The 27874-nt window shown below is 36.3% G+C and overlaps 1 protein-coding gene across 20 annotated transcripts in view; it reads left to right on the forward strand.

The window, feature by feature from the left end:
- Positions 1-27549, forward strand: part of BCKDHB (branched chain keto acid dehydrogenase E1 subunit beta) — a 121479-nt gene extending 93930 nt beyond the window's left edge. For 19 of the 20 annotated variants that reach the window (XM_080341537.1, XM_080341538.1, XM_080341540.1 and 16 more), the window contains 2 exons: positions 22035-22187; positions 27212-27549. In XM_080341537.1, the coding sequence (XP_080197663.1) occupies positions 22035-22175 (141 nt within the window). In that variant the 3' untranslated portion in view covers positions 22176-22187; positions 27212-27549. Of the gene's footprint in view, positions 1-22034; positions 22188-26152; positions 26207-27211 lie in introns of those variants that run through there. The other variant, XM_080341536.1, reaches the window with a different exon arrangement.
- Positions 27550-27874: the final 325 nt, after the last annotated feature.

Below are 27874 nucleotides of genomic sequence, written 5' to 3' on the forward strand. Positions count from 1 at the left end.
ACAGTTCTGAAGTCATTCATGAAGGATGAGCAGTAGTGTTTTACACAATGCAGCCAATAAATGTGGGGATTAAAAGTTTTGGAAAATGGATTAAATAATAATTCTCTCAGAAATTATAATACAAGAAGTTGAAATAAGTCTGTCAAAAATCTGACTGTTTTAGTGCAATGCTATAGACAAAATGACACTTTACCAAATGAAAGTAAGATGATACTGCTTGAATTCTTTAAATATTAGTAAGAAATATATTAAAAACGTGAACTTGATCTCTCTGGTACATTTGCCGGATGCCTGGGTTTTCAGATATCCTGGAACAGTGACTTAGAAATCTGAATTTCTATGCAATGCAATTCTAATTCCAATTCTCTCATGAATATTAGTGGAAATAAATAGTATTAGAGTTGAGAATGGAGTCTGAAAGGAGAACTGAGTTCAGGGCAACTCAGGAGTATTCAAAAAGTTCAGAATTCATAAGGAGGAAAGGAGTGGACACACAATCAAGATCATACTCTTGAAAAGGACAGATGACATTAATTCTGGAGGACAAGTATATGAAGCACAACAAAATAAATGTGATTTGAGCTGTGACAAAAACTGGCTCTGCCCTTGACTTACTAGCTTTGGTAATTGTGTAGATTGAGAGAATTATGTACATAAGAGTATGCAGAGATTGTATTTAAAAATGGAAGAGGACTGTATCAGGAAAATATATTCTATTGTTGAGAGTCATTCTTTCATGTTAGGTTTTTTCACAAATAGTTTTAATATACTTGTTTAATTATCTTGACACTTTCCTGGACTTTCATTTTTTTTTTTTTTTTCTTCATTGAGAAACACAGTTCCTGTAGAGTGAGATCAAGAATAAAACATACTTCATTAGGACTGTAAAGGCTGTTCTTAATTTTTTACTCAGGTTCATAAGATCCAAAGTGCTACGTGTTTGCCAGACTTTACAAGTGAGCCATATTCAACAGACCTAGGAATGATCTTTTTGAGTCTGAATTTTTGAAAATCAAGATATGTGCAATAACTGGCTCTGCAGATGCCGTTGGTGCTTTGATTTGATCATGTACTGTAGCCTCTAACTACTCTGTTCCCTGGAAAAGCTGATGCAGACTCAGCAGAGCAAAACGCTGGAGCTTGTTGGAACCACTGACGGTTTCGATTCCGTAGCTGGGAAATGGTGAGCAACCCATTACTCATGTTTCTCCTACAAGTCTTCACCCTTGAATATTAAGGAGAGGAAAGTTCTTCTCAGCTCAGGCGTGCTAAATATTTATAGCAAGAGAGTTTAAAACTAGGATTTTCAGCTGCAAAACTTGGGTCTTTCATGTTTTAAGCTGAGCGAGGCCAGAGCTGTTAATTTGCGATAGAATCACTTATTTCATTGAGGCACTGAATGATGCCATAGAATGGTGAAGCGCTGGAGCCAGCATCTGACACTAGGCAAGTGGGAAAAGAGTTGATCTTTGATATAACCCGAGCTAGTTAAAGACACTGCTGTGCAGATAAGCTTGCTGATAGTCAAGTGCGTTGCAGTGGTATGAACTGTTGAACTTTTCAATACTACATAAGTATTTTTATACTTTCCTTTTACGCTGTAACGCTTTTTGGCATGGGGGAGTTTTAATACTGGTGCTTTGCAGTTCTTTGGCTGGACAGTTTTTAGCTATTCCTCAGTGGCTTTCTAGATTTAAGACTCGCTCTATAATGATGTCCACAAGCGTGTATTGATTTATTGCACTGTATGAAAAATAAAGATATCACTTTACTGTGTAAGCAACCATCGGGATGACCAGGGCTCATGGTAGTTCTGTACACTCTGTATGGAGTTCTGTATGTTCTTTATGGCTTGAATAACTTAAATTTAGTGTTAATAATTTTTTGTAAAAATAGGACCTAATTTTTAATTCGATTGCTGGTTGACTGGGCCAGGTTAACTGAGGGGGTGGGAAGATGTGCTGGCAGAGCAGAAGTCTCGGTCCCGCCGAGCTCCCAGGGCTGCCTTGTCCTGGGAGTCCTGTCTGCTCCCTCAAATTGTCCGGAGGCTTCAGACAACCAGCTTAAACCAGATCCTGGCTCTAAAATAGCCAACTGAGGTTAGAAACTGCCCACTCTGATGGACCGATTTCAGACATTTTGTTGACAAAACAGATTTAAATGAAGTATTTTACTCTCCAAGACGCATTTTGAAATTCTTTCAGGTAGTACTCAGCTGTGGTTGCTGCCGCTTCCCTCTGGGTAATACTCACAGCAACAGAAATTTATATAGCGACTTCTGAGTAGTAAAAGCATTTTGTAGGGGTCTCAGAACTGCCAGACTGGGGGTGCAGTGCTGGCTTTGCACCTTCAGGGGCTGAATTGTGCCCCTGAAGGCTGGAGGGTGATGGCCGTGCCAGGCTTGGTGCTGGGAGAAGGGGAAGGGGCTCTCCCCTTGCAGATGGGAGATGCCCCCTCAGCTGTGCCAGGCACCGCCATGGTGCTCTTCGGTTTTGAAACGTGTCCTGAGCCAGGTGGAAGTTTTGGGTCGGGAAGTCGCTTGCCTAGAGAATTCGTAGAAGGTGTTTGCCATTTGAATTTAGAAATAAACTTGTAAGAGGAGAGGGTACAGAAAACTGATTTTAGTGAAGTAAACTTGTGGTGAACGGGCCACGCTGCCATCGCTTTTCTCAGGGGTTTTCTCCAAGAGCAGCCGTTGAAGCAGACCGGTTGCTATATTCAAATCAGTTCGATTACAATAAGTATAAAGCAAAATCAGTTGTTGTTTTAGCTTTAGCGGTTTTGGACCAGGTATCACAGAAATACAAATATTTGACAGTGTGGATGCTTGTTGTCTTGTATGGCCAAAGTACCTCCAGGGCTTCCCTGGAGTCCTCCTGCCTGAGGACACAAAAACCAAACCGGAGACTTGTTTTACAAATGCAATGTTTCTTTCTTTAAATCTACAGTTTAGTGGGCTGTCACATGTCCAATCAGTAAAATAAGTAAAAATAAGACGGTTCAGTGCATTAGCATGTTTTGTGCTGTTCCACAAAAAGTTCAGACCTAAGCCTTTGTGTTGTTTATTGCTGTCATCCCACTGAGGTGTAAGAGTTTTAAGTAAACATGGAAAGCATTTCACAGCTCACAGGACTGGAGTTGTTAAGCTCTGTGCAACATTAACCTTTTTTGACAATTTCGAGCCAGCCCTTTTGTTTACATAACAGAAAGAATTTAGAATGGTAATTAGTGAAAGTAAGAATGAAATCATATAAGTTGTCTTTCTATGTAAATATTAGTAACAATTGTGAAATATATGGTTTTGTTATTATCTCATATAGTATATTTCTTTGCATAGCTTGACTCTAATAGGCAATAAATTACCTCTAATTGTCTTTATGTATACAATAAGCATATTTGCAAAATATTATCATTTCAAAAAAGTATTTTTGAAGCTTTATTTTCTATAAGCACAACACGAGATAATTGCAATTTGAGTTAATTGCTTCCGTGTGCTCTGGTTTGTAGTAGCACTGCAGCTTTAAAATCTGAAAGCCATTCTCGTGTCTGTTTCATAGCATGAGATTTTACAGTAGATTATGGAACTTAAATACAGGGTTGTAATTTTAAATTATTATTTCTATGCTAAATTGATCTAGTTATCATTTATCACTTTTTAACAGGTTATTAAATTGAATTCTGAAGATCAGAAAAATGTTGTACATAGTATTAGGTATTCAGAAAAATACTCATAATTTTTGGTTTAAGAAAACCACTGATCAGTACACTGTAAACCTGTAACCTAAGTTTTCTGTAGGTAAAATAATTATATTGATTGTGGTATTGTATCTGAAACTCTGTTTAATTTTTTAAATTTTTTTTACAACTAAATTAAAAATGTTCCTTTTACAGCCGTTCATAGGTTTTACAGTGAAGAACAGTTTTGAGTAATACAATGGAAAGTTCATGGGGCTACATTTGTACTTTTGCCAAATAATGTAATTAATTCAGTGCAAAAAAATACACTAGAGTATAATATTATAATTATAAAAATACACAGATTGCAAAATGAAGTGCAGTCATCTTATTTTGAAACAATTTACTGTTAGCTGAAGCTTAAACACCAGTCTAGTTTCACATGCTTTACAATCTGATCTCAGTGTATAAAATCTTTGAAGCAATATAAACATGTTTAAATGAATTGTTTTAACATTTAATTTTCATAATGCAATTGCCTTGAATCATGAAACCTCAAACCTAAGATGTTCCATCAGAGGGGCAGAAATCCTGTTAACAGTCAAATCCAAAAAGCATACAAGAAACAGCTTTTGGTTTTATGAGTCCAAAGACAACTCACGTGGTGTTCCTGTAACAACTTAAGGGAAAAAAAATAACAGAAAAACCCACTCCTTAAATCCTGCATTATAATGTGAAAGCTCCGTGCTTTTGTTGGACAGCCGAGATGGATGAATCCTAAAGTACTTCAAGATTGGCTGCTGCTTGGAATACAGTCAAACTTACACTGTTCAGCATTGTCAGAGAAAAGGAGTTATCTGCAAGCCCAAGTTTCTGTAATTAAATCCTGGACGGCCCCTTGGGTGGCTAGCGCTGACTGGTGTTATTCAAGAGAAACAAGCATTGCGTTTCATTTACGAAATACTGGAGTAGAAATAGAACGTGTCTGTCTCTTTGCCTAACACAGTTTCAATATTTTTCTTTAAGATAAACTGTAAAAGATGTGCAGGGTCTTGCATTTCAATGTGTCTGTAAGTCACGGCTAGATCCAAGACAGTAATGAGAGGGAAAGAAGATGATAGACAAAAATTGCTGAGGACCTGGAGGAGGAATGACCATCCAGCCCTGTTGTTTTGGGGCTGCTAGTATTTAGTCTCTGCAAACCTATTCTTTCAATCAGGCAGGAAGCTAATTACATGCAATGCTTTCCTCCTTTAGCAAAAAGATAAAGTGCTTCTATTTTAGGACTGACTGTGGAGTTTTTGACAAAATCTTATTGTGCAAGAAAATGCTAGTGACAAATCTTTTTACAGTTTTACCTAGTGGTTTGTTCAGGACTAGTTCTCTCTTTTTGGTTGGAATTTCTGACAAACTTGAAGTTCTTGGTTGAAGGTTTGAGTTTCTTCCTGGACTGTGTCTCTGTTTTACATTCGTAGCTGTTGGATAAAATGTGTGCATGAGGAGGAATGATCAGGGATTCAGGAGATGCTGTCCCTGAGGTGAGCGTCCTGGCCGTGGGGCTGGAGTGTCAGACTTGTGCTCCCTTCTTTGTTGTTTGGTGACACTGCAGCTTTTGGGGTGCCACAACAAGAACACTCCTCTTCCCAGTTTTACACCTTTCTGTAGCTAATTATTAGGGCAGCTCTGTATTCATGTGAGTACTTCAAAAATGAGCCTTTCTGTAGTGAACAGGATGGTCTTTCTTGTTTGTTTTTTGTTTGTTGCAGAACAGCTGCAGCTACCCTACCTGGGGATTAGGTTCCAAATGTTGGATTCTCACTGACCTGGCCAACACCAGTCAGCCTTGAACAAAGGTGTCTGTGAGCTGCTTTCTGGTGTTAATGCAGCACCGTGCACTGGTCTTACCCAAAACAGAATTCCCTACCAGATTTGGGCCGCAGAGCGTTTCGGTTGTGGGTTCTGAGCAGGACCAGGCTTGGAACAGGGAGAATGTTGGTAAAATGTGAATGGTTCTTTGAGCATGTAGAAGCAGAGCTTCCAGTCACTGCACAAACCTGTAAGGCAGGCAGCGTGCAGGCACCTCAGACATGTCGGGTGTTCTGGAGATGGGGAATCCATTTAATATTTCGCTAAGGTCCCTGAGACCTTTTGAACCTGGGTTTCCAGAATTCAGGACCTTTGGTTTTACTGTTGGTCTGGTTTGTCTTCTCTTTGTACCTGAGGCTTATGTTTCTGGATCAGAAATTAATACAGTGTCACCTTACAGGTTGAAGGAAGTGTATTTGGTTCACTCTGATAGTAAAACTGAGCGTATCTTAAATGTGTGTTTAATTTTATGTTATCTACCACTATAATGCTGGTTTTGAACTCATTGTGGAAGTATAAGGATGAGATTAACTGTCAGGAGGTCCCTCACTCGTGCTGTGTCTCTGACTCACTGTGCTTCCACTGGAGGGAGGAAAGGAAAAATCCCTAAGGGGGTGGCCAGAGTAAACAACCACCTGTAGTGAATCTGGGTACTGGGGCTTGTACAAGAATGAAGGAGATTTGAGCTTTTCTCCTCCTTTAATATCTCACACATCACTTGTGCATCCCCCCGCAGTGTTACATTCACTTGCTCTCAATTCTGCTCCCCAACAGGGAGGTTTCTGCTGACCTGGGACCCTCAGGCCAGAAGTCAGGCTCACTCGTGCTGTCCCACCGCCTGCAATTGCTGGACTTTGATGCTAGGGGCCATGGTCCCTAGGCATGCCTGCCATTCATCTCTGTCATACCTTGGAGTTATGAGCATTTCTAACTTTATGTGGGAAACTTAGTGGTAGGTAGTCTTTATGTAGGCTAAGGAAATAATGAGTTGTGTTTCTTCTTTTGTAATGAGAGAAGTATCCCTTACACAGCAAAACATAACTGTCTACAAAACTGTATTGAACATGGATTTTCTCCATGCAGCAGATTGATGAAACATTCAGTAACATAAGTCACCTGGTCTGTATGTTGCTACCAATGGGAAGTTAAAAATAAATGAAAATCTTTGCAAAGGATATCTTGCAGAGTGATACTTCTTTCACTAGCGTAGTGATGTAAGACTTCAGTGTCATCTTAGCAAGAAACCTGACAAATGTGCATCGGTATGTCCTGTGCAGTTGCTACATCTTGCTATGACCTAATTTCTTCCTCTGTTCTGCTGTGATTGTATGGGTGAACCTTACATCCAGGAATGCTGTTTGGCTAAGAATAAGAAATACTGACTATAACATTGAATATGCTTGTGTATACTGTGGGTGTCAAGATCATGCCTGCATATGTCTGAGTGAGCCGCCATATATATTGTTGTTGATGGAATTAACGTAGTTATATACTAATAGATATATTGGTCAAGTTATGCTGTATCCAGTCCCAAAGGGCAGAAGTGAAAGGAGAGAAAATGTCTCTGAAATATGAATTGTCACACCATATGTTGCTGTGTGTTGAGTTAGCAAATTGGTCCCATTTATTCAGAATGCTTCAGATAAGCAATTTATCCTCAGAATGTATGGAGAATCCTTCAGATAAACAAGGAACCTGGTGAGTAATAGAGAAGAAGCAATCCAGTGTTATTCAAAACTAAATTACATCAACCATGTTGCATTGCCAAGACCATTTTAACAACTTCCTTTCAGATGAATCCTGCTTGGTTAAACTAAAATAGAGAAATCAAATTTCCTTTGAGGCAAAATCATAATCACTGTCTATATTCAGAATACTAAGAAAAATATTTCTTTTATAAGTAAGCGTGACAGGATTAAGTGACTAACTGTGGATGTTACTATCTTCACAAAAATTGTGAAGATTTTTTTACTATTCTTTAATGATGAAAGTTCTCTGATTTAGCTTTGAGTAGGAAGATCTGAACTTCTCCCATTTTCATACACCCTCTTGAGCTGCTGGAGGGAAACATGTTTCTAAATACTACATGTAACATTGTATACAAGTTTAGAAGTGCAGTGTTATGACTGTGTATCAGTGTATTCTATTTTAGATATTTTTCCTTATAAGTTAATGTGTTTGAATACATTCATTACTTGTAGAAAGTTAAGAAATATTGTCCAACTGAATTCGGTTCTTAGGAAATGGGAATTTCCATTAGTAGCCTCATTTGAGAAGCAAATGGGTTAGCCTAAAAGATGCTGAAATGAGTTCATAGGATCGAGTTCAGAAGTCATCTAATGAATGACATCTTGGTTTTTTTTATAATATGTTTGATTACCTGCAGGCTTCATTCACCTTTAAAGCTGGATATTATACCAACTTTGAATTCCAGCAGGTAGTAGTCAAGAAATTTGGAAGATCTGAAGATCTTTCACGATCTATGTGCTCACAACATATGCTGTCCTGTACATTGTACCCATAAAGATTTTATGACCTTTGTGCTGTTAAACTTTTGCAGTGGATAAGGACTGAAAAGAGAAGGAAATATGGATGGATTTTTAAAGTAAATTTGTCTCTTCTACTGCTTTTGATGGACAGCCTGACTATTACAGATTTTGTATTGGTCCAGTTTGGTGTTAAATTACTTCCACAATGTTTAACTGTGAGCATTTGTCTCATCTCTGCAACCATCTGTGTAAAGACAGCCACTGTGATGAGGTGGCATGGGTTTGAATTTTTCTTCATAATTACTCAGGTAGGATTAATCTAAAAATTACATCTCTAATCCATTCACTTCAGGCCTCCTTCTTAGTCAGTGAGAGCAACTTCAAAGGGTGGCACATTTCATTTTGGAGTAAATATCCCTATGGAAATATATGAAACTTTTTAGCAGTGACTGAGAATTAAAGATCCTGTTGACTGTATCCTGAAATAGCTATCTCCCTTACAAGAACATCAATAGCATCGGACATCTGGTCTCTAGTCTCTCAGTGCAAGTAAGTGACAATGGAGATTATCCACCTTAAAGCTGCTCAGCTGTTTTGCACTGTTAGCAATCTGTCTGCAAGGTAGATTGCAATTGTCTTGCAAACTGTATTCTAAGCCACCATAGCTTTTATGTATTTTTTTAAGATTAGTATTAAAGTTTTGATTTGCTTTTGGTTTTAGTATGAAATATTTCGAGGTTTTTCAGTTGTCAGTTTACTCCCAGAAGTACTTACTTCTAAAATTTTAAACAGTTTATGGCTTTATTCTCCCATTGTTCAGATTTATGAGTTGTCCATTTCCCCGGCAGTATTTTGCAGTTTCGTCAAAACTGCTCACACCCTCTGAAATGACCCATCCTGAAGGAAATCCCAGAGTAAAGGAAAAAAAATGCCTGTCTTAATTAATAGTTCTGTTTCTGTTCTCAGAGAAGCTGCCAAACTTAACGTGACATGCAACAGCACAGAGAAGAGTATTTAAACGCTGCTTAGCTGAGAAATTCAGATACATATTTCATATTCCCTTTGGGGGGGGGGGTGGAAGAGGGGAATCAGAAAGAAAGAATTCTTGAAAACAGCTGTTTTGAGATGCATCATCAGTAATCATTTAGAACAGTTATATCAAATAAGTTGTATCAAAACTTTCAAAATATGTTTGGCTATTGGAAAATGTCTTACACAAGGAAACCGCAAAGCAGCAACTTGAATTTCAGCATTTTTTGGTCACCATGCTACAGTAAACCTCAGCCTTGGGTCAGGGGGTCTTCTAGGCTGAAGTTGTTTATTAACCACTAAAAGCTAAGCTTTTCTTTCTCTCTGTAATTTCTGGTGACCACTAAAATAGGTATAAATATCTTGAAAAATTATACACTGTTCAGAGAAAGCTGCTTAAACATCTATTTTTGTAGAGCTTTCAAAATAATATTGATTTTACGAGAGATAGGAAAGTATGCAGCCAACAAAACCCATAATTTTTGGAGTTTCCCTGAATTCATAGCAGATATAAACCATAAAAATAATGTGTTACATGTGAGCTTTATTTCTGTGGCTGTTGTTTTTTTTTCTAATCAACCACAAAAGCAGATATTTGAGAGCGTGTGTCTTGTCCTGATCAAGACAAAGTACGATGTCAAACACTGAAAGCGGGATCTTCAGTGATATAAACCCATGACTGCAGCATCTGCAGGATTCTTTCTTATCATTATTAGCAGAATTGATTGACTGTATTTCTACCAGCAGACACAGGAAAAATCCAGAATGAATGTAGACACCAAATATGGTGAGGAAAGGCCCGTAACTTCTTTACCAGCTGCATTTTTCTCACCGCTGGTTTTCCATCTTCATAGCCTTGAATTCCCTCCTAAAAGCGTAAAGTACTCATTTTCTTCAGTTATTGTATTTTAATAAATTTGTCAGGCTGATGTTTTCTGAAACTTTATTTGTTACTGATTTTGCTGGGCTTTACATGGCAAGTGCATATTGTGCCAGATTAGCCTGACAGATTAGATCCTTACATTACAAAATCGTGTCAGTACAAGAACTGCAAGTTTACGATGAGGAGATTTGCAGTATGTTGGGCTCTCAAAAGTGTCACCAAGTTCCAAGAGGCTACTAGTAGCATTTCTTAAGACTTGGTTAGCTCTTAACACTCGTTGGTTTCTTAGTTTAGTTTACTGGAGTAATGCCACAGAGAAATAATACATGAATGAATTTAGGCTTGAAATTAAAAAAAAAACAGTTTCAAGATCACCCTTCATACAGAAGGAGTGGGCATAAAAAAACCCAGTAACTGCAGTACCACCATAGTACAGTACAATATAGTCAAATAGGATCAATTTATGGCAGAAGCTGTGGCCTTCTGTGAAGGCAGAGACTGGACTTAAATTCTGACACCTCATCAAGTCTTGTGTTCTTACGCTTTCTCAGAAGGTTGGAAAAGAAAAACTTTATCTGGGCATGGCCTGGTGGTCTCATGTATTGAGAGGAAATCAAGTATATGGGCTGCTGGGAGCAGGAATTCCCCTGACTGGGTAACCATTGTTTAAAAATGTGTTTTGGTTTTGTGGTTGCACAGCTGGAAGAGCACATCGGTGTCAGTGGACCTGGTCCGTGATTTCTGCCATTAGTAGTGACTTTATGCGATGGGAAATCTGAACAACAGTGGGTTTGGCCACCAGCAAGGAAACAGACCTAAAAAAAAAGGCTCAAATTTCCACAGAATTCTGCTTTTTGGTTTCTCTCGATGCTTTCTCTTGTAAATCATATATCACAGTCTCTGTGATTGCGAGTGACTAAAGTTTATGCTACTGTATAATTACAGTACTGAATGCAGGGTAAAACAAGAAGCCTGATGTGCTTCAAAAATATGTTAAATAATGAAAAAATCAGTTGACATAGAGACCTTTAATTCTTAAATGATCTTGCTTTATTATAATATCTGTGGGTTTTTTTTTTCAGAGGAAGGAAGTTAGGATTGCTGTTTGCTAACAGGCTTCACAGAATCAGACCTTGTAAATAGTAAAATAATCTCCATTTGTATGGTAGTTCTATTTTATATTTGTGATATTGAATGGCATTTGTTAGTGATTTCCACTCCTGTGGAATGGAGAGTGTCTTGACAGATTAATCTCAGCAAAACTTTTACTTACTGAATAAACTGAGGAAGAACCTCCTAACGTACTTGCATGAGGGAAACATTTCAATTTTTACTATTTAGCAGTCATATAAGGGAAAAAGAAAATCTCAGCTTGAACTGGGTTGCACTTTTCTTTTTGCAATATTACCAATAGCTTATTCTTACATTTCATTCATGCCAGTTGTATTTTGAGTGCTAACTGTGTGTAACTGAAAAGAAGAAAATTATTCCAGGTACTTTATAGTAGCTAAGGCAGCTGTGTAGGTATTTTACTTTTTACTCTGTTTCTTCAGTAAGAATTTCACTATACAATTGATAACATCATTGATGGAAGAGATAGATTAGGTTATATAAAAGATGTGTAGTTTTGGCCCTAAAGCAGAAAGTTCATTAGTGGACGGAAAATTAAAGTTTCGTAATTGATTTAGTGTAAATCATTTTAAGTATGAAATTTATTTAAACAGTCAATCCTAAAACGGGCCAAGTTAAATATTTGGGCTTAATCCAATGAAAACTTCAGCGAGATTCCTAAAATATAGAGTTAACCTCTACCATTATGTTTCTTTATTGTATAAAAATAAGTAATTCTGTTACCGGTATTTCTGTTCTTAAATGTTGCTGGATATTTCACACATTCTATGCATTTGTTTTTATACATGCAGTTCATTGACATTTTGAAATTAGGTCAATAATTATGAATTGTTAATTCTGGGATAAAGGTAAGCTAAAATTTCATAGTCTCTGATGTACGTTATTCCTGGTCTTCATTTTTAGACCACTTTTTAAATTAAGAGATGTAGTGTTAACTAGTTTGGTAGTTTTATTAAACATTTTAAAATGAAAGTGTTTCACTTGCAGCACTTTTCTTGGTCTTTGTAACAGAGTTGCATTAACTTTTTATAGCTGGAAAAATTGAAAAAGGATTATTTTTTTAATTTTTCAGAGTTTTTTTGGTTTTGTTTTGGGTTGTTTGTTTGTTTTTGAAGGGTGGTTTTTTTTTTGGTCGGTTGGTTTGGGTATTTTTTTAGATGAACCAAGGGGAGTAATACCGATTTTTCTTGACAGTGGAATAGCAGTGTAGCCTGTTTGTGTGAAGAGTAGTTTAGGAAATGCAGTGAAAAATGATCAAAACTATTAAAAATAAAATCTCTAGGAGAGAAGAAAAGCGAATTAGTGTAAGAACGTTGGAAATAACTTGGTATAAAAATTTGAAGTTTGTATGGTAAAATAATTCTTTCATGCTTTTTAAGTCAGTCTGTACCCAAAAGCTCAGTCTCCAATATGGTTCATTCAGTGTTTGAGTATTCTTCTGCATAAACCTTTATACTTTCTGTAAAACCTCATTGCATTTATCTCCATTCAAGTTTTTAGACTTTATCTGGAGAATAGAAATTACCTGTCTATACTTACCAGTCAGCTTTCCTAACAGTTACTTTTGCCATTATTATGAGAGGATATTTAATATACGGGTCGAAACTTTGCACTGGAATACTTGATTTGTCTGTTTGAATTGTCAAGCAGCTTCCTATAAATTAAACACATAAGTAGAATAGCGACTTGGTTTAAAGAATATGCTATAAAATTCCTTATACATCTGTTTCAAGTAATCTAATATTTCCCTCCTGTTCCAAGTCCACTTTACAAAGACGACAATGTTAAAAAAAGCGGTGGAAAAATACTAGGTAAGCCCCCACCTTTTCACGGGGGGATGAGATATTTCGTTTGCACTTGCCTGTCCCCAGCTGCCTGGCCAAGCTGAGGGTTTGCGCTGGAGAAGCGTTTGGTGACAGTCAGTCAGAGTGACAGTATTGCTGTCATCGTGCTGTCCCAAAATGCAAATGTTTCAGTATAAAATGGGAAACATGCTGTTTTAAATTATTTAGTAACAGCAGTTGAAGTTGCATTTCCTTTGAATTTCATTAGTGTGTGTTGAGTGAAGGACTTTGCTGAGGACTTTGCTGTGCCAGATACATGGATTGACAAGGCTGTGTTTGCAAGAATCTCTCAGCTGCCTAAACAGCTGTAAAAATAAAAATACCGCTCACTGGCTATTAAAACTCTTAGCAGCAAATCCTTCCAGTCACTTCTGGCATGGTGAGATTAACCAGGAGATGTTTTTGCAAAATAATTGAGTAAGTAATTACAATGGTAGGTGATAAATGGTGATCTAAAAGTATAAAATCCAATTATATTGGTAGGATATTTCTGGCTTTGTGATTAAAAGGTGTAGGGTGTAATTTAGAAGGGGGATGATCCTCAGTTTAAAAGCTTAACAAATGTTTGTTATATATTGCTCATTCATGCAGAAAAATGACTTGTGATCTGCAGACATTTTCATATATGAATAATTGTGTGCAGGCACTTTAGCTCCATTGATTTCACTCAGATTATTCACCTATGTTAACGTATGTGCAACAGTTTGCAGGATCATAGACTGAACAGATGGGTTAGTAGTGCCAAGTAACTAAATAAAGAAAGTCTTTTCAGATAGTTTTGGGCTGGGGAAATCGTTCTACCCGTGGGGCTTAGGGCATGCTTTTAGAAAATATGTGTGTCTTGGTGCAAATATTCATAACTGCTACTTTAAGAAAGCACACAGTAAACATGGAGTGTCCTCTAGAATAATATAATTTGTAGTGAATGTGCTGTAAGGTTGCTTGCTACTCTACAAAATAAATAACTTATATTTGAAGAATTTTGTCATGTTTTGGGTATATACTGTAGAGTATATGTAATTTGTAGGAAACACCTAAGATAGTTTCTGATATGGTATAGCAATAATTACCTAGGAAAAAATAGTTTTTCTAGTACTTGTAGGAAAAAGATGGGAAGTGGTCACCTAGTGGATTACAATTAAATGTCAGAAACTTGTCAAAGAGCTTTGTTATGGCTCATGTAAGGCAGTAGCATATTCTGGCAATCTGGAAGTCCTCTCATAATACATCCTCTTGAGCATATCTGTCTCATGCCATTTATTTTGGCTGACTGCTGCATCTTGTGCCCTAAACAATGCAGATTATAAATTTACTGGAGAGAACATAATTTCTGGCCGTGCATCATTATGAGTTGAATGCGTTTCAGTTCTAGTTGTAGACTCCACCAGGTTGGATTTAAATTGTGTAAAATTTTCATGGAAACTCTTAGCTGTTTTGCAGAAGACATTGCATGGGATGGGAAGAAGTGAAAATTACTTTTTATTCGTTTACCTCTGCTTATGGGAAGGGAAGGATAATTTGTTTGACATTAGTGGAAGGGGTTTTTTTGTTCGTTTTGTTGTTGTTGTTTCGTAAATACCTTGGGAGTGTGATGCTGATTTTTGTGCAGTTCTACCACCAAGACAACTAAGCCACTGACCTCTTCCCAACAGCTTCAAGTTAATGCTGTTGCCATGAGTATTTGTTGGAGTGGTTGTGTTGTAACCTTGATAAAGAGGATCAAACGAACAGTATCAGTCTGGCATAGGATTTTTAAAGATTGTAACTGATAATTTGTAGAACTAGACAAAATCAAATGTGAAGGCAATCTTCAGTGTATGAATGAGAATTTAACTGCAGCAGGCAGCCATTGCTAAGATAGCTGGTGTTGTCTTGAGCAATGCGCCTTTTAAGCTCAAAAGAGATGTAAAACAAAAAGAAAAAAATGTTCTTGAGTCTGTATAAAAGTCTTCAAATTATGACAGGGTTATGTTATGTAAAAGCGAGGTGATGAGGCCCTCTGTAAAATCTAAGATAGATCAACATGTCACTTGGTGTCTCCCGTCAGCTACAGAATACCGAGCGTGGGGAAGTTAGTTACAGTTCTTCCTCTTGGATATTGTAGAACCTTTTAAAATCACAGTGACTATTTCATAAGCCTGTAAGCAATTTGTTGCAGTGTAAGTGAGGTACAGAAGCTATGACTGCCCCAAAATAATGCCTGCAGATTTTGAAAAATAAATCCAGCTTATAGTGAGGAGTCTGTCCCGAGTTTCTGGTCAAATCCTCTTGCAGGGTATTTACAGCTCCCAGAGGCACAAGTGACAACGAAGACATTATCCTCATTTGTTTTACTTGTCTAATTATGCACATTCCTTTCTGTGAAATGGAGGTACTGAGCTTAGTAAACTGGTTATTTTTTAATATAAAGAAAATGCAAGTGGTCTGGAAAAATATGTAACATAAATGTTTTTCAGTGTCTTGAATTAAAACATTCTTTCACTGTCATTAGTTTCATCAGCTTATGATGTGCCAGAAGCAAAACACACAAATACATATCTGCAGTGACAGTCAACAAAGTAGCCAGGATTACAGAAAAATAACACATGGGATGTTCTAGATACCGACTTTTCAGAAGAAAAAAAAAAGGCATTTAATATTTCAATCAACTTGTGGATTCTTTACTTCCACATGACACAAGAAGAACCGAGATAAACAGCATTGCCTTGCAAGGCTGGTGTGTAGCCACCCCATAGCTGCTATAGTGACCTAATGTCATCTTATAGGATTGCAGTTAAGGCCGTAGCACCAAAAATTCTACGCTGTCTGAAGAAAGCAGTTTCAAAAATACTATATTTAGTATATAGGAATGTTTTTATTCTTACAAGTCTGGGTTACTTCTACTTGTATTATTTTCATTTTATGTTGCTTGCAATTTAAACATCATTTTGTTGAAATTCCTTGAACATTTATTGGGAAACCTTTTAAATACACAGTATATAGTTGAAATATGTTTTGCTGAAAGTGTGCGTGTGTCATATAGAAGGAATTTATATTAACTCTCACCATCCTCCCCACTCAATCCGATGTGTTTCTTTTGATAAAGACAACATTTAAAGCACACACACACTCTCTTTTCTAGTTAAGATGTTGAAACAGAGGATGCATTTATCAAACTGCTTTTATTTGAAGTTATTATCATAATGCAACTTCACATAGATAATTTTAAAAGGTTTAAGTATTAAAAATATATAAGTATTAAACCAGGTTTATGTATTACTCTTAATGTTGCATTATGTTGTATATGTCTGGATTCTAAAAGTGCTGTGGTCAGAAATATATTAACTTCTAATAGATTCAGTGCTTATGATTAAAAATAGCTGAAGTAAATTCTAATTTTAGCATGATGGATTTAAGAGGAATATGAATTATTCGGAAATAATTTTGTTAATTTTACGTGATAGTACTTTACCTTCTATATAGTAAATTTGGCTTAATCTGTAAATATTGTTTTATGTGATTCAGTTCTATAAAGACAATATTTACCATTAATGGCTTTTTAGTGGTAAGAAGCTGATGAATTATATGGAACAGACTTTTTTCCCTTAAGTACCTTATTGTTTTTTAATTGCTGATGTATTTTTAAGTAAAAATATTATCTGTTTTAAGTAAAAATATTATCTGTTTATTATAGTTTTAGCAGTCAACTGTTTCTCTGTATTTGACAAGATATTAATTACGTAATTTCGAAGAACTGGTAAAAAAAAGAATCATTACAAGCTGTGCTAAATTATAAAAGTATTGTTTTAAAGTAATCTTAAAAAGGAGAAAACTGACAGAAGTTAAATATTTGCAAAATATAATTGCAGAGTTCTCTGAGGAAAAATTGTATTACTATTGTAACTATCAGGAAGATATTTGTTGAAGCATTTTAAGACAAATTGAAGCCATTGGAAAAAAGTGCTCCCTCTAAAACAAGATGTCTCTCTCTCAACTTGAAAATATCTCACAAGTGTATAGTACTTATGTAGCTCATAGAAGTGACTGTTTAGAAGAGCATAACATATAAATGTTGTCAAAGCAATTCTGTTTAAAATTTGTAGCTTTTGGTGCTTGCAGCTGTCAAGGAAAATACTGTGCTACAGTTGTGAGATATGACAACTGCAGATACTTGACTTTTCTATTACTGAAAGTCAAGTCTTTGAATTAGTCTTTTTCTTTTCTTTTTTTTTTTTTTTTTTTTTTTAAGCAGAAACCAAAGAAAAAGACCTTTAATTTGTATTTAGTTGCAGCTTTATTGCATGAAATCTGCCTTCCATAAAATGGAGTTTGATTGACTACCTCTTTGGAAAGCTTGTTATGATATGGAATAAAGGTTCTTAACTGTTTGAACTCCATGCTTTAATTTATGACAACAGCATAAATAAATCAGAATAATAATATCAGAACAAAGTGAAACTCTAATTAAGATAAGAGTTTTCTCTCTGAAAATTTCTTTGAATATATATGTGGGGTTTTTAAAATTTTGTAGTCTATAGATAAAAAGGCAAAATTCAGAGTTCTAATTGACAGAAACCACAATTGAATTAAACCTAAACTAGTCACTGAGTTCCCAGGTCTAAATTTGTAGGTACTGTCAGCAGAAAATCAAGTAGTCTTGCATGAGAAATATTCCTGCAGTTTGCCTTGTGTAATGGACCTCAACCTTATGTTTAGTCTTTTTATTATTAGAGCTATAATATCAACAGAAATACTAGAATTTCTATCAAACTCTGCCTATTCATATTAGTCTTTAAAATAGACTTTTTGTCTGTCATCCTACAGAAAGTAAATTCCTGTACTAAAAAACACGAGTTGTAAAATCAGTGTTCTCATACAGCAACTCTGTAGTCGTGATATTCTTATAGCTCTTAATTTTTTTGAGTACCTGTATTGTTGTGAAATAAGAATAGAATGGAAGAGATCCCTGAGACATCAAATGTTGCAGGAATAATTGATTTTTAAAGGAAAGTTTTCTCCCTTGATGGAGTATTCTACAGGTTAGTAGAATTTAAAAATAAAAAAATAATTCCTTTTTACTGATTTTAATCCATGTCGGCTGGAGGAGAAAAAATGCAATAGTTCCAAAAGATACAGATGTAAAGAGAATAAGACCAAAATAGGGTAATTAAGGGGAAAAGTATCAGTTTGGAATTGTCTGTCTTGCTAGTTACACATTAAATAGTGTCATATACTGGTACTTACCAAAGTGTTTGCATATAGAGGTATTTTTACTATGAGTATAGAATGATAAAGATTCCCTCCCTCTCTAACTATTTTCTCATTGGCCAGATGCCTGAAAGCACTTCCCCTAAACTGCACACCAGATTGCTTTATTTTTCTATACGTTGCACAAGGATGAGTCATGTTTTCTTTCAGTAATGCCCAATAATGGGTTTGTTTTCTTATTCTATCTTTTTTTTTTTCTTTTTACAATTGTATATCTGTATACATGCCTTCAATTCTCAGTTGTTTGTTTTTAAGACCTTTACACTCAGAACATTGATCTAGTGATGAGTACTCAAATCTCTAATAAAGAGTAAAATGTAGACTTAGACAAGGCTAAAATAAACTTGGGTAAAGCTTTCTATAGCAGCATACAAGAATATTATGATTTGGGAAAACAGAGGGAGTGTACCCAGTACAAGAGGATGCATTTCAAATATCATCATGCAACATCCAGCAAGTCCTTGGTTTTAGCATCTATTCTAAACATCAAGGCATAAAATTGTTTTGAAGTGGTGTGTGTGATACGTTTGGCTGATTGCTATGAATTTCAAGAACAGATTTTTAGTAGGATCTGTGCTCTTAAGTTGTTTTGAAAAGTCTTCCTAAATATTTATGAAATATCAAATGTTAAGATGAAATAAAGTGACCAATTAAAATACAATAATGTATTTTCCAGCAGGCTGTGAGTGAAATTCAGGCTAATGAAGGTAATTGGCAGAAGTCATATTGAATAACTAAGGCCAAAATTTGACCTCTGCAGTTAGGAAAGTGAGAAGAACATTGATTTAATGTTTTGTCTGAAGTTTTTAGATTAAGACAACTTGGATATATTAGACTAATAACTATATCTGTTCCCTTCTAAGCAATTTTTTTTTCTAACAAAACAATAATTTTTTACTTCATTTGAATTTTGGAAGTTAGTGGATATTCCACTAAATTAAGTATGACTTTTCATACTGATTTTCAAAACTGAATTTAAAACACTTTACATGGAATCAGAAATTTCATGCCTACTACTTTACTTCCAAAACCACTTAATATTTAAAGTTTTTTCCCAAGATCTTTCCTTGAAAGATGTCAGGTTGTTTAAATAGACTGTCTGAAATATGCAGAGACTTGAAGTCTGTAAGCTTGCATTCCTGTTGTGCAAGAGCACTTTGGGCCAGTACCATGTCCAAGTAGTATGGAGTAAATCCACTTAACTGAAAATGTTTATCTTCTATCACAATTTAAAATAGCAGACTTATTCTGATAAGGTTGCACAAAAGATGTCTGCTAATTAGTCTTAGAAAGAGCTGGACGTTGTGTTATTTAATAGTCTCAGTCGTATTTCTCCACAGTGGCTGCACAGGTGCAAAAAACCTGGCAGAGCAAGATGTACAGCAGATGTGGCAGCATCACATTCGGGATGGGGTGAACTCTTGTTTCTCCTGCAGTCCAACTTCTAACAGCAGCTGTGAACAAGAATCTCTATCAGATAGGCTACTTGATGGGCTGATCACTTCTCTTCAAGGTCAAAAGGGAAGATAAGTTAGGAATATGTCCATAGACTATATAGTTTTTTCATGTTAGAATATAGATTTTGCTAACGCTATGATATTTCAAAGTGTAATGCCATCTAATGAGGAATATAATCTCATTTGCTCAGATTACAATTAAGTTAATGCAAGCAGTTTCATGTTCTGTAACTTTGTGAAAAAGTTTGGTTTGATTTGAGTTTAAAGGACATAACTTCATATACTGTCTCGTAAATTAGAACTAATTCCAGAGATAAATCAAAACCTCATGAACTGATAAAGTTTATTAGTTGTATTTTAAAAGAAACTGGCTCCAAACCTAATGATAGATTATTATAAGCAAAGACCTTAGTCCTGCAAAAGACTTGCTGCATACCTAGGTGTATCCAAAGCACCGGTGGTAAAGTAGTAGTATCTTTTGTCAAACCACAAGACCCAGCTTCCTTCTAATAATCTTATTAAGATATTTCCGTAAGCTTGTTTTATACGATTGCTTATGCGTAGAATGTGGATTTATGAATATTTTTTTTAATAACCAAATACTTAGCATATGGAGCAGTATCAGTGTGATTCTGTGACTAAATTTATCTGTCCTACTGAGATCAAGACTCTTGTCTCTCTACAATACTTCTACATTGTAAAGTAGAAGTGCATTTTTTTGGATTGTTTTCAAATACCTTATTCTGATAATAACTTTATACTCCACCTTCTGGATTATGATTTTATTTCCACTCTATAGAAAAAGGTAAATCTTAAAAGCCTTTATTCTGTGCAATTTGCTCTTGCCAATATTATTGCAAATACTGTCAGTAAATCTGTAAATTAAGTAATATCAACTGAATCACCTCCATTTTGCTAGGTCTGCAGCATTTCTGTTGTTACTGTGTTCACTGACATTAAGACAATCTACTTGACAGCATTTTGTAGTGATGTGAATCTCACTTTACAAAGAAAAGCAATTCAGGGCCTGAAAATGGAGCTTGAAAAAATATTTATATTGTTTGTATATATTTTTACCTCAGACCTATTCAGAGTCTGAAGTTTTCTAGGTGAAAATTCACTCTGAAGTATAATGACACTGTGTGCAATCACACAACCTCTTGGACTTTCAACTTCCATCTGTCTTCCAGAAATACACCCCTTCACAATGCACTGAAGTGGTTGCAGGAGCAAAAGGTTATAATCTCGGTGTGTTATGAGTATCTTCTATGCTGCCAAACATCATGATGCATACAAAGCACAGTGAGTTAGAGTTAGGCAGCCATGAACAGGAAGGCAATGTGCATTCAAAACAGTTCATCAGTCTGAGAAAATACTTAGCGCTTTGCTGCAGAAAATCAGAGCTCTTTGCCTGTTTTCCTCATGGGCCTGGTGGAAAAGGACTGGTAGATAATCCTTCATCTTCCATTTTGCTGAGCCAAGCACAGGGGAAGTTGGCCAGGATGTCTCAGTTGCTGCAGTCCATAAAGGAGAGGCCAGGAGGAGACACGTTTTGTCTCTTCATTTGTCTGCTCTGGAAAGCAAATGCATGTGCTAAAGATATGGGGAGAAAGGGAGCTGAAAATTAGCATCAACATCAGTTTGATCCGGCAAAGTTATTTCTGCATCTGCTTCTTGCAGACTTTCATGCCATCACTCTGATACTTGAGAGTGGGAAGATTGAACCCCACTTTTTGTTTATTAAAGCTGATGTTTCATGTTTCTACAAGTTATTTTCAGATTATTACGGTGTATTTGTAAGTTTGTGCTGTACTAGGTCAAGTAATGAAACTCTCACAATCATTGCCAAATCTGATCTCTGAATAGAATACAAGTTGTGAGGTGTAGTGTAGAGCATGGATTTGACTCAAGGGTTGGAGATATGAGTTCTAATTCATTATTTCCGTAATTGCCTAATGCTTCTCAGACAGAGTCTTAGTCATCTAAGGGTTCTAAGAAGTTTGAATATGATGTTTGTGTATTCAACAAATAATACAGAAAAACTACATAAGCTAAGTGTATGTTTAAAAGTGGCACAGTAAAGAAACTCTTACTCCTTTGTTTCTAAAATATTTGTTTCTTGGCAGCACTTGTCTGGATGTATAGCAGATGTACTAAATATAACCTGCCTATGATTTAATACAGCACACATGTAGAAAATGAAAATAACATTAATACATGTTGTTTTTTTAATATGGACCTTTGGGCAAAAGGAAGTACTGTTCTGGTTTGGACTAGTTATGCTGTAATATAAATAGAAAATTTGAGTTTCCAGGATTGTCAGTCTGGCAAAGTTCATTTGACCTCAATTTGTGATGCAAGACTTTTGAAAATAATGGCCTCATTAACATTTATTATGTATTTCTGTTAATAGGAGGAATGCTTTTTGAATTTAGAAGCTCCTATTACGAGAGTATGTGGCTATGACACACCCTTCCCTCACATCTTTGAGCCTTTCTACATCCCAGACAAATGGAAATGCTATGATGCTCTTCGAAATATGATAAACTACTGAGCAGTAGTACAGGTGAGAAATAATCTCTTATACTGACAGTTCGCTTTTAAATGATTCTGACAGAATGATGGTAAGGTTTGGGGCTAAAGTACTACTCTTTTATTTAGTTATTTATTTATAACAAGAGTTGCTTCTTATGGCTATGGGTCTTCAGTCTTAAAGATGTCAGAATATTTTCAAGTAATGACAGTGTTTAAAATTAATCACCTTGCTTTTAATCAATCTGAAAATTAAATGCCTTGTATCCTGAGAAGTGAAAAGAACATAAAGTGAAAGGTGGAAGGAATAGTAATGCACAGAATATATTTCACCTATAGTAGTAGACTTACAGTTATTTTACAGGCGAACCATAGTATTAAATGTTATAATTTTTCACTCTTCAGTGTGGCCTGGAATCTTGTGAGGTACGAAGGCGGCCCAATTTACAAAAAATATAGGCACTGCATTGCAAACATAATTCGTGTATTTTCAGTGTTCTGTGTATCTGTAGTATCTTACAGTTCTCCTCAAATACAAGTCTTATATTTAATATGTATTCTAAAAATATTTTTTCTTATAAGATTATATGTAATTTGGTCATGCTTGAAGATTTCTGTTTGCAGAGCCGTTCAGGCACCAAGTCTGTGAAATAATATTTATTTCTATTACATGTCTATTAATCACAGTCTGTAAAATCTTTTGTCTCTGTTTCATTCTAATATAATACTAAATAGCATTAGGCTGTGTGGTGGCCAACTAGGACTTACTATTGTGTGTTGCTGTGGGAGAACTTCTGTTGTTTAATGACCAAAATTTAATAGTTGGGAAATGTGTCAATGCATTGTATTCTCTACTTCCTATAATTAAGTGAATCAAATAGCTTGTTTTTTAAGATTAAGTCTTGATGGGTCATTTACATCTGAACTAAATAGAAAACGACAGGCCTGTTCTCCTGTGGAAGAAGGAGATCCTGGAACGGTCAGTCAGGAGATTTGTAGCTATGGACTCGGAAGAGGGGATGGCCAAGGTGGCCCCTATATTAGGAGCGCCCTCTTGTGTCCATTTTACCTATGCGTTAAACTGGGAATTAAATTTAGGGCCAGGGATAGAAGGTTGTAAATACCTCATGTTAATCTCGTTTATGTGCATACTTACTTTCAGAACAATTTTTGCGTTTCACTTTTTTAGTTTCCCTTGGTAGTGGAATGCCTGTATGGGAGGCACTGTCTCCGAAAAATAATGTAGTTCCACTTACAATATTTCTACAAAATCACCTGTAATTGACATACCAGAGCATTTCCTTAGTATTAAAACTGAAGAATGTTGTAATCTTTTTGTAGAATAGGTAGTAAACACTTTCTTTTTCATGACAGTTGTCCTTGTCTTTTATCTGAGTTGAAGTAAACTTATTAAAGACTTATTTTTTCTTTGGCACCTCTGTAATGAAATCAGTGAAGCTTTTCTAAAGAGAAAGGATTGTATCTTCTCTTTGAGGCAAGTTACTGGACCATGCTTGGTAACCTCTAATCTGTTTGTTTGTAAAGGAAACCAAAGGACCAAATATTTTTACCTCTGTGTAAAGAAAGGAAAACAAACAGAGAACATTCAGTTGTTCAGAGAATTAGTTTAACCACTGTTCCTCCGTAGGATGGTAAAGTGAGGGAAGTATGAGGAGAATAAAGTGGGTTCTGAGTTTGCATTGAGTTTGCACACAATCCAGTTACCACACTGAGGTCCATACTAAACCTTTCTGTGAAGCTGATATGGACTAAAATCTGGAAAAGTCATCTGCATTCATATTTACATTTCTCCTGTGGGCTGCACTACATACAAATATTAGAGGAAGTTATTGGCCAGCTGAAAGTGGGGATTTAGCATATCAAGGAGCAGGATTATTAGGGAAACACCGTAAAGACACAAAAAACTCTGCTTTCTGGTTTGTCTAAGAAAACATCCAGATGGTGGGACCCATAACACCACGTCTTTTGGCTGGTGTGACTAGATATTAGTGCTACAGAATGAGCTGCTCAAAGGTTTGTCTGAGATATAACCTCAATGTGCCTTGTTGTGGGACACATTACAGGGGAGTATTCCTTATTTTTCTGTGTGCTATAGTAGGTAATTTGTTTTATATGCTTGATGCAGCAGTTGTAGATCTCCATCCTGCCATCTACTCTACAGTTTGCATATAAGGTGGTGTCCTTATGTTTCTGAGAAATTGAAGAATTGCTTTATATTTGCTTCTTTTTGTACTCGGTGTAACATTTATTAGTGACGTTACTTGCCGTCGGTCCAGATTGATGAGGTTAATGTGTTCCAGGCCACCTGACGTGCAGGGAGACAGGGGTATCCTTTCTAGGAGATGATGTTACAGTCTGTGTGGATTTGAGCACAGCCATAGCCTTCTGGATCTTAGAAAAGTTGGGCCCCTTCTTGTTCTTCTGCTGGAGAGGAGACAGCAGTTCCCTGCGGTGCACGGGGATGTAGGGTTGGATTTTGAGTTACAGAAACGGGCAAGCTGTATACGTTGTTGCTTGATTTATGTTTCAAGCCATTTCTGTTAGATATGACCTGGTGGCATGGATGGCTACCTTCTTCTTTTCCCCTCTTAATCAACAGCTTACTCGAAATTGCTTCATCTGTTGCTTTCAGGCAGGCTGTGGAGTAAAAAAAACCCAAGCAGTAATTGCTAAATGTATCACTGGTATATATCAGATTGTCCTTTCTAACATGACCTGAAATGTCTATAGTTTGAGGGAGAAGCTACCTGCAACTTCATTTCATGAAGTCTGCAGTGACGTGATTCCCCTCCCTTTTTACTGGATAACACGGGGTTGTATAACGTTCCGTGGTCCACCACTGTTTGGAAGTCATCTTCAGATCTGCAAACATGTTCTGTATTAAAGCAAGTGAATGCTAATTCCAAACTTATTTTTACCAGTTATAGTATGCTTTTCTTTACATTATTGGTGTGTCCAAATATTTGTGTCCTTATTCACATAAGTATTTCTCACTTAACAAAGAATAAATCTGCATCTTCTTTAAAAAACAAGCAAATCCCTCCCTGAAATATATTTGGCTGTGAATGCACATGCACCTCATACCCAGAAAAGTTCCTCTCAGGCACCTGGATTAACTCTCTGCTTTATGTCTGAGGCTAATGCAAGGTCTCACACTAGATGCTACAGTCAATCATTTCTAAACTCAGCTTTATTATCTTAATGTACATTTGGTTTTATTCAGCAGGTGTTGACAGTGTCTCACACATGCATAGTCTCTTATCTTTAGACTGACAGTACAGATGGTTTTTCCTGCTCAAAGACGGCATCTGACAATGCATACTGTATACCTCACCAGTGAGACAGGCAAGAGCAAAGTCTGTATCTTTCAGCAGCTTCTTAGTTATTAAAATTTATAGCTATGTTAGCTATAAGAGAAATAGCTTCCAGGTAGGCAGCTGTGTTCCAGACAACTCTTTGTAGTTGGAAAAAAGATAAAGACAGAAGCAGCGGTGAGATTAGGATGGATATAAATTTCCTGGGTAGATGGAATGGTGCCTGACCGCTCATTTGGGGAGGAAAACCAAAAACAAACCCCAAAGAACAAAACAAACCAACCAAACAAAAAGGAACAGAAGAAAACAGCCACACATTTTATAAAACATACTCTTGTGATACAGAAGTATCATATATATATTAAGGGATGGCTGTAGCATGGAAATGGCAGATAGCCAAGTGCTTTCCTGTTACCTTTTGCAGCTTTTTCTACCACATTTGCATATTCTGTTTTCTTGTCAAATTCTACATGTTAAAGCTTTCCCTGCTAGGTGACAGCTTACTTCCATGAGAGAGAGTGTGTGTATATGTAGAGACATCATTACTATTACAAATGTAATCACACTGAACTTTATTATGGAACTATTATATGGGAAGTTTAATCTTGGTGCTTAAAAGTTAGGGGATGATGGGGAGTTGATTTAAATTTATTTTTCTTTCAAGCATGTATTTGAAGTTGTATTTCAACATCCAATACAGTTTGCTCAGAAACAGTGCTCCAGCTGGGAGAGACAGCAATACTTTCCCTTCCTCAACCAGTAAGTTGTGGTGGGAAACAAGAAGGTACCTGGTAGATACTTTGGTTTGTAATTGTCTGTTCTTTGCACTCCTGTTGTTAGGCAGGGCTTCATACACCTTAACTTGAGGCACAAGAGAAATATAATTCCTCTCCCTCTTTGGTAAATAAAATATGAGAGACTGTGCAACATCATTTCTTCCTAACCCAAGACTAACAACCAGATTGGTTTTTTTCAACCTAGTCCTCATTGTGGCAGGGTAGACTGCCTGCCTTTTGTAATGCGCTGTCTATAACCGAGTAGAATTAACAACCTCCAGAGGCATGAGCAGGATGCAGCATTCCTGGTTCATGTTTTCCTGCTGGATGGCAAAAATCATGCACACGGCCCGTGAATCATGTCTTGTTCACAACCAGTGAGTAGTCCAAATGTAAGATAGCAGTCTGCTAGTGCTATGAGTTAGCCTGTCAAAATGACTGTTGCAAGTCTATACTTGCATTCAAACCTTGCTGAGAATCTGTGCAAGATCAGGAATAATGAAATTATCTTTAAAAAAACCTGTAAGTAGGAAAGGTATTGACTGTAGTTTTTTACAAGACCCCTCTTCACTGTAGTAGTAGATAGTGTAACTAAGAGAGGTTTAAGCAAACAACATGTAACACTTTGCTTAACATGCTAGAGTGGGATGGAAGACACTTCATCATAATGTTTTTTGCATAAATGGTGGTAATTAGTGTTGTTTTGACACTAGATATCAGTTGCAGCATTTCTGATTTCCGCATGTCTACCTTGGGAGCTTTAAAAATGTAATATAGTTTTCAGTACATACTAAGTAATTATTTTGTTATAGTTCACAAACCTTGAGGTTAAGAGGACATCATAAATTTAAAAAGTAAGATGACCATGCAGGGTGCTGTGTATTTAAGTTGTGGATATTACTTTCAGCTGTGAGATTTGTAATTTATTTTGTTACCTTCTTTTGCAGAGATGAGAGGAGCGACAGGGAAATACAGAAGCCACCTTCAAAACTCTTGACACTTTACACAGATCTTTCAGTTTTGGAATTCACAAAGCAGACTGTTTTCTCTGAACTCAACTATCCTTAATATTCATCTTGGCTATTCTTCAGAAAGTTCAAATCTTCCTTAATGATGAAATCAGTGTTGGGCAGCTGATTGCTATATAAGTAGTTTCAGATGCATTTAAAGATATTTCAGATGTCATATGAATGTCAAACATTGCCATGCTTCACAAGGTTACATCTCTAAACTTCACTGTGTAAATATTAGAAGAAAGATTTTATTCAATAAAACATATTATGCACATGTTGTCTCTTGGTTTTGTTACTGTTATGGGAAAACCCAAATAAGTTATTTGAATATGACTGTATTTTCAACAAAACAAACCTTAGACAAACAGACCAGCTTGTGCATCTGGTTTGACTGGGACCTCCTTTAACCAGTGTTGCTCGCTGCCTTTCCGCTGGGTGGCTTCATGTAAAATAGTCCCAAATCCTGATTTCCTTTCTGGAAGGGAAATGAAACCCTTCTTTTTCTTGAGAAGGGAGGATTTTTTTTGCTTTGTTGCTATAGGTGAGACGCTCCCTTGGGACATCTTTGCTGCCCTGTCTTTGTTTAGTTATTTTTCC

This window comes from Nesoenas mayeri, assembly GCF_963082525.1.
Source record: "Nesoenas mayeri genome assembly, chromosome: 3".
NCBI lineage: Eukaryota > Metazoa > Chordata > Aves > Columbiformes > Columbidae > Nesoenas > Nesoenas mayeri.